This window comes from Mesoplodon mirus (genome assembly GCF_964341445.2).
Source record: "Mesoplodon mirus genome assembly, chromosome: 11".
Taxonomy (NCBI): Eukaryota; Metazoa; Chordata; class Mammalia; order Artiodactyla; family Ziphiidae; genus Mesoplodon; species Mesoplodon mirus.
Window position 1 is genome coordinate 86,150,143 of NC_138987.1, and position 17,764 is coordinate 86,167,906.

Consider the following 17,764-nt stretch of genomic DNA (forward strand, 5'->3'; position numbering starts at 1 on the left):
ATAGTGAGGAGCCCTAGGATAAAATACTAGGGAATGCTTCTACTTAAGTGAATAGAGTAAGAGGAAGAAAACTCAAGAAGGGGTAGTCATAAGGGACAAGACTAAGATAATAAATGAATGTATAGTTTTGTATCAAGTGGTAGATTTGGGAATGAAGCTTTCCTGAGGAATATGCCACAAGATATTTATCATAACATAGTATTTCTTTAAAAATCCTCAAAAATATGACTGTGGAAGGCAACAAAAGAATTTTGCTCTATACTGTGACTTTCTCAATAGTAAGATCCCAGCTGTAATACTGAAGGAACCATAGAATCAAAATATCCACCCATGATACAGTAGTGATAATTCTATTCCAATATCAGACACAGTAATAGTTTACTCACAAGACACAACAAAACTCACTGAAGAAGGCCATCACTTTAACCAGTCTGTAATACCACAAGAGAAAATGGCTTTGAATCATAATAGGGACAATCCCACTAATCTCTTTTTTTTTTTTTTTTTTTTGCGGTATGCGGGTCTCTCACCGTTGTGGCCTCTCCCGTTGAGGAGCACAGGCTCCGGACGCGCAGGCTCAGTGGCCATGGCTCATGGGCCCAGCTGCTCCGTGGCCTGTGGGATCTTCCCGGACCAGGGCACAAACCCGTGTCCCCTGCATCGGCAGGCGGACTCTCAACCACTGCGCCACCAGGGAAGCCCAATAGAATTTAAAGATTCCCATTTCCTTAGTTTTATTTCAAAATTATTATTAAGGAGTGAAGTCATACATACACACTGATAATTTTAAGTAAGTTAGTCTTTCATAAGAGAAAAGGAATATTTTCATCTTGGAGAAGGGCATTTGCACACAGTATGGTCACCCTGCTGCAGCCAGTCGCTTCTAACTGCAGATCTTTAACTGTAACCGAGTGTGAAAGAGAATTTGGAGGCTTAGAGAAAGTGGCTTCAAATTAGGAGGCTCCTGTTTCAACATTTAAACAAACATCCTTGTTACTTATACGCACACCAAGTTTAATTTTCTTACAGATTGAACACATAAGGCAAAAATATCTAAGGTAAAAACAATTCAATCTTTAGACTCTTCATGGGATTAGAACTCTTTATGTGGGTGTATAACTTCATATTTTCCTTTATTTCTAGGGTTTATAGAAACAGGAGCTATCATTGGTCCTTTGATTGGACTTTCGTTAGCGTCATTCTGTGCAAATGTTTATGTTGACACTGGATTGGTGAACACAGGTAACTCCATAAAATCTATTTATACAGTGTCTAAAGTACACAAAGCAACATCAGATATGTTATCACATTTAATTGTTACTTTACCTGACCCTCAGTTAGATAGAATCTCCACTTTCCAGGTGACCAGATTGAAGTTGAGGAGTTTAAATAATTTTCAATATTTCAAACCAGTGAGCAGGAGAACAAGATACAGTGCTGATCTTCTGCCTCAAAATCCAGTGCTCTTTCTACTGCACTAATCATATTTCTTGTTTTCAAAAGATTTAAGCACATAGGTTTGAATTCTTTTTAAATCAAGCAATCTTTTGAGGATAATGAAATAGAACTTGTAGCTCTTTAATATATACCTATTTATAAATTCCTTACATGATAGGACAGATAGTCAAACTAGCTTATTGCTAGACAGTATTGTAACACCACATATTGTCAGACAAGTTTTATCAATGTCTGAATTATATGCAAATTCTGTACTTGGATAGAACCTGACAATTATAATTGTAATAATTTTCTATAGTTCATAAAGGAAATAATGACTCAAGCTAATAAAAAAATGTGTGTATCTCTTTACAGATGATCTGACCATAACCCCCACTGATACTCGTTGGGTTGGTGCATGGTGGTTTGGCTTTTTGGTTTGTGCAGGAGTGAATGTGCTTACTGCCATTCCTTTTTTTGTTTTGCCCAAAACACTTCCAAAGGAAGGACTAGAGGATATTGCTGAGACCGTTAAAAATGACAAAGAAGAGAAACAAAGTGAAGTCAGGAAGAAAAGGGCTGGAATCACTAAAGGCAAATATAAACATTTTATGTTTTACAATTTACTTTTTATTTTCTATAGTCGTGTCTGTATCTTAGGCTATTACAATATGCTAGGCTGAGTTAAAACAATTTGTCACTGACAGCAGTCAATAATGTCTAGCTGTGCTACTACAATAATGTTTTCCCATGTTACCACATGGGAGTGAATGATATAGTTTAGAACCTGACTTAGATCAGCATTTCTATGAAATTTTATGTCAATCTGGGTACTCAACAAATAAATAAATAAATAAATAAATAAGGTCCCATCTGCCTTAAAAAATCTATTTTACAGACAGCATAGGTCTAATTAAAAATGAAACTCAAACCAAGAACAAAAGGAGGAAAAAAATATACGCTAATCCAAATAAGTACCATACAGGTCTGAAACCAAAAGTATTAGCTGAGCTGTGAGCTTCTTGGAAGTTAAGGCAGAAAAAAAAAAAGGCACCTCAATTATAGGTCATATAATTATCTCTATTTGAGAGTGGAAAGGATAACAATTCTTAAAGAGAAATTGTTGCCCAAGTAACAAGTTGTAAAAAAAAGAAAAAAAATTATATGATGTACAATACAGGTAATATTGAGTCACATAGTTGTTTTCCAGCAAATTCAGGAGCATATTTCATGTAACAGGTTTTTTTTTTTGGTATAGATCCTCAATAAAAGCTCAAAGAGTAATCTACAGAAGGTGTATCTATGGGAAACTAAGTAAGATAATCTATGTATAGTATTCAGGAATACTCGTTCTCAAACTTGGCCACATATTGGAATCACCTAGGGAATTTTTTAAATTACTGATGCATGGAAATTTTCTAGTATTACCCAGAGGTCTAATTTAATTAGTATAAGGTATGGCCTGGGTCTTGGAATTCTTAAAGAGTGTCCATTTGGAAGGTGGTGAGGGGGCTTAGTTTCCTTACCTCAAAGATAGGGATAAAATACTATGTATAATTATAAAGTTGTTGGGCGAAGGTAAAAGGAGTTCTGACACATATTACTATTATTATTGCTTACTAGTATTATTATTGTTGATGTTGCCACTGCTACCATCACCCGTAAATTATAATATCAATTTGCACAGAATTTTTAGCAGTTACAAATTCACTTAAACCACAATTGAACATAATTTAATACTTCTCATATCATTAGGAGCCAATTCAGAATCTTACAAATTCTCAGAGTCCTTACGATTATATTCACAACTCTTGTCAAAGGGCCGGTATGGACTAGTAGGTAATTTTAACACAGAATATCATTTATAGTCTGCAAGATAAACTAGGAAAGGGCTTAACTTAGTACATGACATCTAGAAAAGAAATTGAAACTACTGAGACTCATCTATTAGGACAGTATGTCAACAAACATGCGTGACCTCAAAAGCTCCAAAGAGCTGTGAACACAAGTCACTTCTCTGCGGTGTACTTTATTCATAAATATGAATTCTGCAACTAGAATTCATTTATTTGCACTAAACTATGCTTCCTCCTCTTCCAAGTTGTTTACTGATTGATACTTTGCTAGATTGGATTTTAGGCTGTTTATTAAGCAAACCAGGATAATACACAATAAGTAAGGAAATCAAGACAGAGAACATGAAGATAGGAAAAATGAAAAGAAATTGTAAGTGAGACTTTGACCCAAAATGGAGACAGTGTGACCTAGAACATTTGCTAGAGCTGGCCACAAATTTGGCTCTGAGCTTTGTCTGTCCACACAAACAGGAAAACATTCGGTTAACTCATTTACATGGTCTTTAGTATATAGCAAATGAATCAGGATCTCAGGGAGTGAGATCTGGGGGTTGATATTTTAAAAGACTGTGAACCGTTAGAAGCAAAGAAATGCCTAGTACTTGAGAAAATTTATATGTCATGAATTTCCACATCTAACTACATTTTAAATGTTCAGGAATTAATCAATATTTATTATTAATAATAATTATTATTAATATTAATTATATTATATAATTAATTATATATATAATATATAATTAATTATATAATAATAATATTAATATTAATCAATATTTGAGTGTGAACTTCTTTATCAAATTGATTTCCTTCCTGGCTTTAGAGGACAGAACAGGAGAACAAGCATCTTTCATTCTAGATGATCTCTACAGAAGAGAAGATATTAGTACAAGTAAAAGAGAAGGATAAGAAAGAAATGGTGTGAACTCAGACAATATTTTTGTCATGTAATAGTTATACTTTTTCCTTAAGACATGTTAGTAACTTAGTGAAGGCAAAACGACTGTGTTCTGATCCCTTCCCACTCAGCTGCCTCACTGTCTTGCAGAAGCTACCAAAACAATGATACAACTTTAGCTTTCAAGGGGCAAAAAGAATCAAGAAATGCAAGTGCATTATAAAACAGGAAAACATACTTTAGAGAGGAGGTTGATGTTTCAGAAAAAGTCAATCATAAAATGCAAAGCCAAGTTTGTATGACACTGTTGTCATCCTTTCCTTTCAGATTTTTTACCATTCATGAAAAGTCTTTTGTGCAACCCAGTTTATATGCTTTTCATACTAGTAAGTGTGCTGCAATTCAATGCATTTGTCAATATGATCTCCTTCATGCCTAAATATCTGGAACAGCACTATGGAAAATCAGCTTCAGATGCAATCTTTCTCATTGGTATGTTTGTTCTTCTCTGCAATTGTAGCCCACCTTTCCCCCCATGAAATGGTGAACAGTGTGATGATGGGTCTAGGAAACTCCTCAATTGAAATCTGTTAGGATATTTTTGCCTCTGGTAATCTCCCCCCATCTGCTCTCCAGGGAAAACAAGAGAGGGTAAGGAAGGGAAGAAGCCAGAAGATCCTGGTTTTCTTCTTTCTTTGGCTCTTTTTGTAGTCAGAATGCAAATCTGAAATATTTGTGGAAAGTTTAGGGAATGTACAAGTTAGATACAATTTTCAGATTTGTAACTCATTTATGTAAAAAGGAAGACAGAGTTAACTCATCAGGAATTTTGTTTCACATCCAGGTTTTACTTTTTTGGCTCCAATTCATGAATTCCGTGGTTTCTAACTTAGTTCCCTGGCTCCCCTGGTGTTTTGAGATGTCTCTGCAGCCCATACATGCTGATTTTCCTGCAACCACACTAACCTCGGTGGTTCTACTCCACCCTGAGTTTCTCCTGGGATCTTTTTTTACTGTTTTGAAAAGAGAATTTCCAGATTACATGTACCCACATCACCTAGAGTGTTTGTTAAAAGTTCAGATACCTGGGATCCATCTCAAATATACTAAATTAGACTCTCTGGAATGGGACTTGAGATTGGATATTAAACAAGCTCTCCCAAGAGTGTGATTCAGTGAACAGACCCTGGCACTGTAAGGATGAAACCTAGGGCTGTCTTTTCCCTTTCTTTTTCCTTTTTTGGGGGGAGGATTGGGGGAGGGAGAGTGCTAGTCAGTAGCAGCAAGACATGAAATGTAAAGACACTTGACAATCCCAGGCTCAGCAAAGTACCTCTAAAATACCTTGAGCTGAGTCAAATTCTTAACAATCAGAGTGGGAATAAAAAGCTGCCGAATCATACAAATCATTCTATGTATGATTATATAATACTGTATATGTTATATACAAATCATTATATATATAATCCCACCCGAAAGAATGGAAAGCAACAAATGACTGGTCGACTTTGACTTGTCACTTCTACCTAGATCCGAAGAAAAGAGATATAGACCATGATCCCTGCATACAAGAAATTTACAACTTACTGCTATTAATTAAATGAATGACAATGATAAGTCTTCCAAAATATATTTCAGTGTTGTGGGGCATTTAAAAATCTCTCTGTATGTAATACATAACTAAGTGGGATAAATTTAAATTAGACTTCTTCACTATGAGTTGGACCTAAATGGTTTTTTATGTGAGACATATTAGATAAATGTGTTATCATATTTTTTCCTTTGCTAAGTCACTTTGTACATAATATTTTACTTGCATTTATAGGTATTTATAACTTACCTCCAATATGCATTGGATATATAGTTGGTGGTTTAATTATGAAGAAGTTCAAGATTACTGTCATACAAGCTGCCCACATAGGATGTTGGTTATCTTTAATTGAGTATCTTCTCTATTTTTTGTGTTTTCTCATGATCTGTGATAATTCTTCAGTTGCTGGCATAACCACCTCTTATGAAGGGTATGTTGTTTTCTAATGAATGTCATACTCTTTCAAAAGTTAATAACATATTTTCTACAGTGATTACTAATGACCAGATTATTTGCTAATTGGAGTTAATGGCAGGAATTTGTGGTCTTTCTCCATCTTATTAAAGAGGTTGGGAATATATCACAGAGTTAGTGAGCTTATGATTGCGTGTGTGTGTGTGTATGTGTGTGTGTGTGTTTGTCTTTGTGATATCCTAGTAGATAGTAAAATGAATATCACAGAAACTAGTTATGGTTTTAGGTTGTATTAGGATGTGTTATTCATACATTTTATACAACCATAAATAGGTAAAATTAAGAGTTGACTATACAGTCTCAATCACCTTTATATGGTTCCACAATGGGCTTAAATTTAACGTAACTGGATCCTAATACATGATATATCGATGTTTATATAAATTTGTATATTTTATTTGTATAGGTATATCTATATTGTTGAATGGTTTTAGATTTGCATTTTGAGGGTTACCTGGGTTCACAGGAAGGTTTTGCATAGTGATATGAATTTTTAAAAGTCATTTGTAGGAATATCTAGATAATAGAGTGATTAGTTGAAATGAAGAGCATCCTAAAATGGTCCCTTTAAGATTATCAAGGACTATACAATTGGAATAATATTAAATACATAATCATAAAAGTAATTTATATATTATCTTATTTGAGTCTTGCAAATTCCATTTAAGATAGCTGTTGTTATTTCCATTTTACAGATGAAGAATTGAGATTCAGAGAGATTAAATGACAAAGGGAGGTCAGGGAAAACCTCTTCAACTCCATCAATATATAAAAATAGAATTTAAAATTGGTAAAATCTTAAAGATTATCTCCATCTCCAATTATCCTGATTCCCAGAGCATATATGTAAAAAGGCATAATCTAGTCATGAGTCAGGACTTTAATTCAGTTTCTAGACCTCCATGCTAGCGTTCTTTTCATCATATTACATTGAACATAAGAAAAGTAATCTTGTTAGACCTTTAGATCTGTTTTTAAATTGAAGCATAGTTGATTTACAATGTGTTAGTTTCAGGTGTGATTCAGTTACAGACACACACACACACACACACACACACATGTATATATATATATTCTTTTTCAGATTCTTTTCCATTATAGGTTATTACAAGATATTGAATATAGTTCCCTGTGCTATACAGTAGTTCTTGTTTATTTTATATAAACTATTCATTTTTTATATAATTCTATTTATTTTTTATAGTGTATATCTGTTAATCTCAAACTCTTAATTTATCCCTCCGTTCTTTCCACTTTGGTAACCATAAATTTGTTTTCTTCATCTGTGAGTTTGTTTCTGTTTTGTAAGTAAGTTCATTTGTATCATTTTGTTTAGATTCCACCTTAGTGATATCATATGATATTTGTCTTTCTCTGTGTTAGACCCTTTTTACAAAACGTTTTCTCCCTGGTTTTATTGAGATATAATCGACAAAAAACATCATGTAGGTTTAAGGTGTATAATCTGATGATTTGACACATTATATATTGCAAAATGATTATCACAATAAGGTTAGTTAACACATCCATCACCTCACATATTTACAGTTTTGTGTGTGTGTATGGTAACTTCTAAGATCTACTCTCTTGGGAACTTTAAAACATACAGTACTGTTAACCATAGTCACTAGGATGTACATCGTATCCTCAGAACTTATTCACCTCGTCTCTGCAAGCTTGTTCCTTCGACCACCTTTCCCCATTCCTTTTCCTACCTCCCAGCAACCACCAATCTACTGTTTCCATGAGTTCAGTTTTTTTAGATTCCACAAATAAGTGAGATCATATAGCATTTTTCTTTCTCTTTCTGACTTACTTCACTTTGCATAAAGCCCTCAAGCCTCATCCATATTGTTGCAAATGGCAGGATTTCCTTCTTTTTCTATGGTGGGTGATATTCCATATTGTGTGTGTGTGTGTATATATATATATACATATACCACATTTTCTTTATCCATTCATCTGTCAATGCACACATAGGTTATTTCTATGTCTTGGTTATTATTGTGAATAATGCTTCAATGAACACAGGAAGAGAGATATCTCTTCAATCGTCTATTTTCATTCTTTTGGATAAATACCCAGAAGTGGAATTGCTGGATCATATGGTAGTTCTGTTTTTAATTTCTTGAGGACACTCCATACTGTTTTCCACAGTGGCTCTCTCAATTTACATTCCCACCAAAAGTGCACAAGATTTCCCTTTTCTCTACATTCTTGCCAGCATTTGTTATCTCTTTCCTTTTGATAATAGACATCCCTTTAAACATCCTAATAGGTGTGAGGTGATATCTCATTGTGGTTTTGATCTGCATTTCCCTGATAATTAGCGATGTTGAGCATCTTTTCATTTACCTGTTTGGCTGTTTGTATGTCTTCTTTGGAAAAAATGTCTATTCAGGTCCTCTGCCCATTTCTAAATTAGATCATTTGGTTTTTGTTATTGAGTTGAATGACTTCTTTATATTTTGGAAATTAACCTATAATCAGATATATGATTTGCAATTGTTTTCTCCATTCATAGGTTGCCTTTGCATTTCGTTGATGGTTTCACTTTCCATGCAGCAGCTTTTTAGTTTGACGTCATCCCACTCATTTATTTTTCCTTTTGTTACTTGTGCTTTTGTTGTCAAATCCAAAAAACTCATTGCCAATACTGGAGTCAAGGAGCTTACCCTTTATGTTTTCTTCTAGGAGTTTCATGGTTTCTGGTCTTAAATTTAAATCTTAATCAATTTGAGTTGATTTTTGTGTATGGTGTAAGATAAGGATCCAGTTTCATTCTTCTGCATGTGGCTGTCTGGTTTTCCCACCACCATTTATGAAGAGACTTTCCCAACCCTATTGTATATATTCCTGGCTCCTTTGTTGTAAATTAATTGACATACATGCATAGGTTTTTTCTGGGCTTTCTATTCTGTTCCATTGATCTATGTGACTGTTTTTAGGCCAATACCATACTCTTTTAATTACAATAGCTTTGTAATATGGTTTGAAACCAGGAAGTGTGATATTTACACCTTTATTCTTCTTTCTCAAGATTCCTTTGACTATTCAGGGTCTTTGTGGCTGTAGGATGGGCTCTGTGGCTGCCCAGGCTCTCTGGCCAGGCTTTCTGGATGGGTAGGACTGGAGGCTATACTTTGGAGTTGGGTGGAGCTCCATGGCCAGGGTGGCCCATTGACTGGGAACCCAAGCCAGGCAGAACTGCCAACCGAGCTCTCTGGCCAGATGGGGTCACCACTCAGCTCTGCAGATGGGCAGAGGTACCAGCTGGGATCCCTGCTTGGGCACTGCTGCAAGCAGGAATTCAGTTTACCAAGATCTGACTGCTGGTTGCTGAAAGTCCTTCCCCCCTCTCCTTCTCCAGTGGTCAAACCCCACAGATTCTCCCAGTGATCCCCTTGTGGAAAGATCTGAGTGGGCCTCCTGGAAAGCATTCCACAATCTGGGGGCACTGGGCTTTCTTTTCCCACTGGAAAAACCATAGGCTTACGGGGGCTGTCTTGATGTGGTGTTGTGCTAGCCTGGGGGAGGGGCAATCTGCTCAGAGTGTTACTGCTCCTGTTATCCTTCTAAGGTCATCCTTCTTGGTCTCTGTGGCTCAGGAGGTGCTTCAGCCTCACAACTGTGTTCTGGGACTTTCACAGTGGTGTCTTGTTTATGGATAGCTGCTCATTGGTCTTCTTGATGATCACTGAACACTTTTCATACTAGGAGAATATATTTGTTTACTCAAGTAGTTATGTTTCTGGAGCTAAATGTATTATATACATTATAAATTGTACTTACAGACTTTGCTCTTACAGATTTTGAACCCTTGAGATTGTTTTTGTAAAATCTGATCTCTCTTGTTATTTTCCACCATGTGGACCAACACTAGGATTTGTTCATCTTCATTTCTGAGTTCTAATTAATACCTGGAAAAATACTTTCTATGTAGTAGGTGTTCAGGTAATGCTTGTTTATTGGCTTTTGTGTACCTGAAAGAAATCATCGAAAAACTAGCTGTGGTCACCAAAGTAAGGTGTATTTTCTTGCAGAGTTATAGTATCCAAGCCATACATTGACAGTTGGAAGATTTCTGCTTCTATTTTGGGGAGTAGAAGAAATATAATTGAGAACTGAGCTGAAAAGAAAAAGAAAATGCTCTAATATTCTTTCAATATCCATGGCATTATTTTAAATCATTTCAGAGTGCAACAAGATTTACATGTGGGAAATGTCCTCCTTGCTGACTGCAACATGGATTGTAACTGTCCAACTAAAATATGGGACCCTGTATGTGGAAACGATGGTTTGTCATACATGTCAGCTTGTCTTGCAGGTTGTGAGACATCCTCTGGAACAGGAATAAACATGGTAACACATCTTATTGGCCTTTTATACAGAACTTTTGTTTTATGCACTGCATTGGCACATTCCAACTATGAACTGGATCCATATTTGACAAAAGTAAAATTAAAGTCTTTCCTCAAAACCAAATTAAAAATTTTTTTATGGAAAAAATAAGTTACTTTCTATGTGCTCACTTAATTTATCTTTTACTTCCTAATTCTTATTTGAATTCTTCTGCATGTCTGACCTCTGATCTTTAATTTCATAACAGTTGACATTATTACTTAATTTCATTTAAAAATACTCTAGACTGAAAAAAAATATTCTAGACTGAGATAAAGTAGGCAGTTTTGCTCTCAATTATTCAGTCAATCTCTTTGCTGGTTTTTTTTTTCTTTTTTCCTGTGTATATGTACACATGTACTTTCTGTGTTTTACACTGTGACAGATTCTAAAGAAGATAGAATTGGGCATGTTTTCTTGCCTAAAAAATGTCACTTATAATGTTGGTTGGTGATCAAAATAAAATACAAATTTTGATATATTTCTTTATTGCTGGGTCAAAACATATACAAAATTCTAACGTTTATAATGGTTATTTATTCATTTATTTAAAACATCTTTATTGGAGTATAATTGCTTTACAATGGCATGTTAGTTTCTGTTTTATAACAAAGTGAATCATTTATACATATACATGTGTCCCTATATCTCTTCCCTCTTGCATCTCCCTCCCTCCCACCCTCCCTATCCCACCCCTCTAGGTGGTCACAAAGCACCAAGCTGATCTCCCTGTGCTATGCGGCTGCTTCTCACTAGCTATCTATTTTACATTTGGTAGTGTATATATGTCCATGCCACTCTCTCACTTTGTCCCAGCTTACCCTTCCCCCTCCCCATATCCTCAAGTCCATTCTCTAGTAGGTCTGTGTCTTTATTCCCATCTTGCCCCTAGGTTCTTCAGGACCTTTTTTTTTTTTTTTTTTTTTAGATTCCATATATATGTGTTAGCATACAGTATTTGATTTTCTGTTTCTGACTTACCTCACTCTGTATGACAGACTCTATGTCCATCCACCTCACTACAAATAACTCAATTTCATTTCTTTTTATGGCTGAGTAATATTCCATTGTATATATGTGCCACATCTTTATCCATTCATCTGTTGATGGACACTTAGGTTGCTTCCATGTCCTGGCTATTGTAAATAGAGCTGCAATGAACATTTTGGTACATGACTCTTTTTGAATTATGGTTTTCTCAGGGTATATGCCCAGTAGTGGGATTGCTGGGTCATATGGTACTTCTATTTTTAGTCTTTTAAGGAACCTCCATACCGTACTCCATAGTGGCTGTATCAATTTACAATTCCACCAGCAGTGCAAGAGGGTTCCCTTTTCTCCACACCCTCTGCAGCATTTATTGTTGGTAGATTTTTTGATGATGGCCATTCTGACCAGTGTGAGATGATATCTCATTGTAGTTTTGATTTGCATTTCTCTAATGATTAATGATGTTGAGCATTCTTTCATGTGTTTGTGGCAATCTGTATACCTTCTTTGGAGAAATATCTATTTAGGTCTTCGGCCCATTTTTGGATTGGGTTGTTTGTTTTTTTGATATTGAGTTGCATGTGCTACTTGTAAATTTTGGAGCTTAATCCTTTGTCAGTTGCTTCATTTGCAAATATTTTCTCCCATTCTGAGGGTTGTCTTTTTGTCTTGTTTATGGTATCCTTTGCTGTGCTAAAGCTTTTAAGTTTCATTAAGTCTCATTTGTTTATTTTTTTTATTTCCATTTCTCTAGGAGGTGGGTCAAAAAGGATCTTGCTGTGATTTATGTCATAGAGTGTTCTGCCTATGATTTCCTCTAAGAGTTTGATAATGTCTGACCTTATATGTAGGTCTTTAATCCATTTTGAGTTTGTTATTGTGTATGGTGTTACAGAGTGTTCTAATTTCATTCTTTTACATGTAGCTGTCCAGTTATCCCAGCACCACTTATTGAAGAGGATATCTTTTCTCCACTGTATATTCTTGCCTCCTTTATCAAACATAAGGGGACCATGTGTGCGTGGGTTTATCTCTGGGCTTTCTATCCTGTTCCACTGATCTATATTTCTGTTTTTGTGCCACTATAATATTGTCTTGATTACTGTAGTTTTGTAGTATAGTCTGAAGTTAGGGAGCCTGATTCCTCCAGCTCCCTTTTTCTTTCTCAAGATTGCTTTGTTTATTCGGGGTTTTTTGTGTTTCCATACAGATTGTGAAATTTTTTGTTCTAGTTCTGTGAAAAATGGCACTGGTATTTCATAGGGATTGCATTGAATCTGTAGATTGCTTTGGGTAGTAGAGTCATTTTCACAATGTCGATCCTTCCAATCCAAGAGCATGGTATACCTCTCCATCTATTTGTATCATCTTTAATTTCTTTCATCAGTGTCTTATAATTTTCTGCATACAGGTCTTTTGTCTCCTTAGGTAGGTTTATTCCTAGATATTTTATTCTTTTTGTTGCAATGGTAAATGGGAGTGTTTCCTTAATTTCTCTTTCAGATTTTTCATCATTAGTGTATAAGAATGCAAGAGATTTCTGTGCATTAATGTTGTATCCTGCTACTGTACCAAATTCATTGATTAGCTCTAGTAGTTTTCTGGTAGCATGTTTAGGAACCTCTATGTATAGTATCATGTCATCTGCAAACAGTGACAGCTTTACTTCTTCTTTTCTGATTTGGATTCCTTTTATTTCTTTTTCTTCTCTGATTGCTGTGGCTAAAACTTCCAAAACTATGTTGAGTAATAGTGGTGAGAGTGGCAACCTTGTTTTGTTCCTGATCTTAGTGGAAATGATTTTAGTTTTTCACCCTTGAGGATGATGTTGGCTGTGGGTTTGTCATATATGGCCTTTATTATGTTGAGGAAAGTTCCCTCTATGCCTACTTTCTGGAAGGTTTTTATCATAATTGGGTGTTGACTTTTGTTGAAAGCTTTCTCTGCATCGATTGAGATGATCATATGGTTTTTCTTCTTCAGTTTAGTATGGTGTATCACATTGCTTGATTTGCATATATTGAAGAATCCTCGCATTTCTGGGATAAACCCCACTTGATCATGGTGTGTGATCCTTTTAATGTGCTGTTGGATTATGTTTGCTAGTATTTTGTTGAGGATTTTTGCATCTATGTTCATCAGTGATATTGGCCTGTAATTTTCTTTCTTTGGGACATCTTTGTCTCGTTTTGGTATCAGGGTGATGGTGGCCTCGTAGAATGAGTTTGGGAATGTTCCTCCCTCTGCTATATTTTGGAAGAGTTTGAGAAGGATAGGTGTTAGCTCTTTGCTAAATATTTGATAGAATTCGCCTGTGAAGCCATCTGGACCTGGGCTTTTGTTTGTTGGAAGATATTTAATCACAGTTTCAACTTCAGTGTTTGTGATTGGTCTGTTTATATTTTCTATTTCTTCCTGGTTCAGCCTCGGAAGGTTCTGCTTTTCTAAGAATTTTTCCATTTCTTCCAGGTTGGCCATTTTATTGGCAAAGAGTTGCTTGTAGTAATCTCTCATGATCCTTTGTATTTCTGCAGTGTCAGTTGTTACTTCTCCTTTTTCATTTCTAATTCTATTGATTTGAGTCTTCTCCCTTTTTTACTTGATGAGTCTGGTTAATGGTTTATCAATTTTGTCTATCTTCTCAAAGAACCAGCTTTTAGTTTTATTGATCTTTGCTATCGTTTCCTTCATTGCTTTTTCATTTATTTCTGATCTGATCTTTATGATTTCTTTCCTTCGGCTAACTTTGGGGCTTTTTTGTTCTTTCTCTAATTGCTTTAGGTGTAAGTTAGGCTGTGTATTTGAGATGTTTCTTGTTTCTTAAGGTAGGATTGTATTGCTATAAACTTCCCTCTTAGAACTGCTTTTGCTGCATCCCATAGGTTTTGAGTCATTGTGTTTTAATTGTCATTTGTTTCTAGGTATTTTTTGATTTCCTCTTTGATTTCTTCAGTGATCTCTTGGTTATGAAGTAGTGTATTGTTTAGCGTCCATGTGTTTATATTTTTTTAATTTTTTTATGTAGCAATTCATTTTTATTCTTTTGACAGGAAATTCTATTTTTTTTGCTTTATAACAAATTTAATCAGTTATACATATACATATGTTCCCATATCCCCTCCCTTTTGCGTCTCCCTCCCGCCCTCCCTATCCCACACCTCCAGGCAGTCACAAAGCACCGAGCTGATCTCCCTGTGCTATGCGGCTGCTTCCCACTAGCTATCTACCTTACGTTTGGTAGTGTATATATGTCCATGCTGCTCTTTCACTTTGTCACAGCTTACCCTTCACCCTCCCCATATCCTCAAGTCCATTCTCTAGTAGGTCTGGGTCTTTATTCCTGTCTTACCATGTTCTTCATGACATTTTTTTTCTTATATTCCATATATATGTGTCAGCATACGGTATTTGTCTTTCTCTTTCTGACTTACTTCACTCTGTATGACAGACTCTAGGTCCATCCACCTCATTACAAATAGCTGAATTTCATTTCTTTTTATGGCTGAGTAATATTCCATTGTATATATGTGCCACATCTTCTTTATCTATTCATCCGATGATGGACACTTAGGTTGTTTCCATCTCCGGGCTATTGTAAATAGGGCTGCTATGAACATTTTGGTACATGACTCTTTTTGAATTATGGTTTTCTCAGGGTATATGCCCAGTAGTGGGATTGCTGGGTCATATGGTAGTTCTATTTGTAGTTTTTTAAGGAACCTCCATACTGTTCTCCATAGTGGCTGTACCAATTCACATTCCCACCAGCAGTGCAAGAGTGTTCCCTTTTCTCCACACCCTCTCCAGCATTTATTGTTTCTAGATTTTTTGATGATGGCCATTCTGACTGGTGTGAGATGATATCTCACTGTAGTTTTGATTTGCATTTCTCTAATGAGTAAAGATGTTGAGCATCCTTTCATGTGTTTGTTGGCAGTCTGTATATCTTCTGTGGAGAAATGTCTATTTAGGTCTTCTGCCCATTTTTGGATTGGGTTGTTTGTTTTTTTGTTATTGAGCTGCATGAGCTGCTTATAAATTTTGGAGATTAATCCTTTGTCAGTTGCTTCATTTGCAAATATTTTCTCCCATTCTGAGGGTTGTCTTTTGGTCTTGTTTATGGTTTCCTTTGCTGTGCTAAAGCTTTTAAGTTTCATTAGGTCCTATGTGTTTATTTTTGTCTTTATTTCCATTTCTCTAGGAGGTGGGTCAAAAAGGATCTTGCGGGCTTCCCTGGTGGCGCAGTGGTTGAGAGTCCGCCTGCCGATGCAGGGGACACGGGTTCGTGCCCCGGTCCGGGAAGATCCCACATGCTGCGGAGTGGCTGGGCCCGTGAGCCATGGCCACTGAGCCTGCGCGTCCGGAGCCTGTGCTCCGCAACGGGAGAGGCCACAACAGTGAGAGGCCCGCGTACCGCAAAAAAAAAAAAAAAAAAAAAAAGGATCTTGCTGTGATTTATGTCATAGAGTGTTCTGCCTATGTTTTCCTCTAAGAGTTTGATAGTTTCTGGCCTTACATTTAGGTCTTTAATCCATCTTGAGCTTATTTTTGTGTATGGTGTTAGGGAGTGATCTAATCTCATACTTTTAAATGTCCCTGTCCAGTTTTCCCAGCACCACTTATTGAAGAGACTGTCTTTTCTCCACTGTACATTCCTGCCTCCTTTATGAAAGATAAGGTGACCATATGTGCGTGGGTTTATCTCTGGGCTTTCTATCCTGTTCCATTGATCTATCTTTCTGTTTTTGTGCCAGTACCATACTGTCTTGATTACTGTAGCTTTGTAGTATAGTCTGAAGTCAGGGAGCCTGATTCTTCCATCTCCATTTTTTGTTCTCAAGATTGCTTTGGTTATTTGGGGTCTTTTGTGTTTCCATACAAATTGTGAAATTTTTTGTTCTAGTTCTGTGAAAAATGCCAGTGGTAGTTTGATAGGGATTGCATTGAATCTGTAGATTGCTTTGGGTAGTAGAGTCATTTTCACAATGTTGATTCTTCCAATCCAAGAACATGGTACATCTCTCCATCTATTTGTATCATCTTTAATTTCTTTCATCAGTGTCTTATAATTTTCTGCATACAGGTCTTTTGTCTCCTTAGGTAGGTTTATTCCTAGATATTTTATTCTTTTTGTTGCAATGGTAAATGGGAATGTTTCCTTGATTTCACTTTCAGATTTTTCATCATTAGTATATAGGAATGCCACAGATTTCTGTGCATTAATTTTGTATCCTGCAACTTTACCAAATTCATTGATTAGCTTTAGTAGTTTTCTGGTAGCATCTTTAGGATTCTCTATGCATAGTATCATGTCACTGCAAACAGTGACAGCTTTACTTCTTCTTTTCCAATTTGGATTCCTTTTATTTCCTTTTCTTCTCTGATTGCTGTGGCTAAAACTTCCAAAACTAGGTTGAATAAGAGTGGTGAGAGTGGGCAACCTTGTCTTGTTCCTGATCTTAGTGGAAATGGTTTCAGTTTTTCACCATTGAGGACAATGCTGGCTGTGGGTTTGTCATATATGGCCTTTAGTATGTTGAGGAAATTTCCCTCTATGCCTACTTTCTGCAGGGTTTTTATCATAAATGGGTGTTGAATTTTGTCGAAAGCTTTCTCTGCATCTATTGAGATGATCATATGGTTTTTCTCCTTCAATTTGTTAATATGGTGTATCACGTTGATTGATTTGCGTATATTGAAGAATCCTTGCATTCCTGGAATAAACCCCACTTGATCATGGTGTATGATCCTTTTAATGTGCTGTTGGATTCTGTTTGCTAGTATTTTGTTGACGATTTTTGCATCTATGTTCATCAGTGATATTGGCCTGTAGTTTTCTTTCTTTGTGACATCCTTGTCTGGTTTTGGTATCAAGGTGAGGGTGGCCTCATAGAATGAGTTTGGGAGTGTTCCTCCCTCTGCTATATTTTGGAAGAGTTTGAGAAGGATAGGTGTTAGCTCTTCTCTAAATGCTTGATAGAATTCGCCTGTGAAGCCATCTTGTCCTGGGCTTTTGTTTGTTGGAAGATTTTTTATCACAGTTTCAATTTCAGTGCTTGTGATTGGTCTGTTCATATTTTCTATTTCTTCCTGATTCAGTCTTGGCTGGTTGTGCAT

The 17,764-nt window shown here is 36.0% G+C and overlaps 1 protein-coding gene across 2 annotated transcripts in view; it reads left to right on the forward strand.

Moving 5' to 3' along the window:
* Window positions 1-17,764, forward strand: part of SLCO1A2 (solute carrier organic anion transporter family member 1A2) — a 53,402-nt gene that overhangs the window by 15,814 nt on the left and 19,824 nt on the right. For both annotated transcript variants that reach the window (XM_082635826.1, XM_082635827.1), the window contains 5 exons: window positions 1,144-1,242; window positions 1,813-2,031; window positions 4,519-4,683; window positions 6,017-6,212; window positions 10,453-10,618. In XM_082635826.1, coding sequence (XP_082491952.1) covers window positions 1,144-1,242; window positions 1,813-2,031; window positions 4,519-4,683; window positions 6,017-6,212; window positions 10,453-10,618 — 845 coding nt within the window. The remainder of the gene's footprint in view (window positions 1-1,143; window positions 1,243-1,812; window positions 2,032-4,518; window positions 4,684-6,016; window positions 6,213-10,452; window positions 10,619-17,764) is intronic.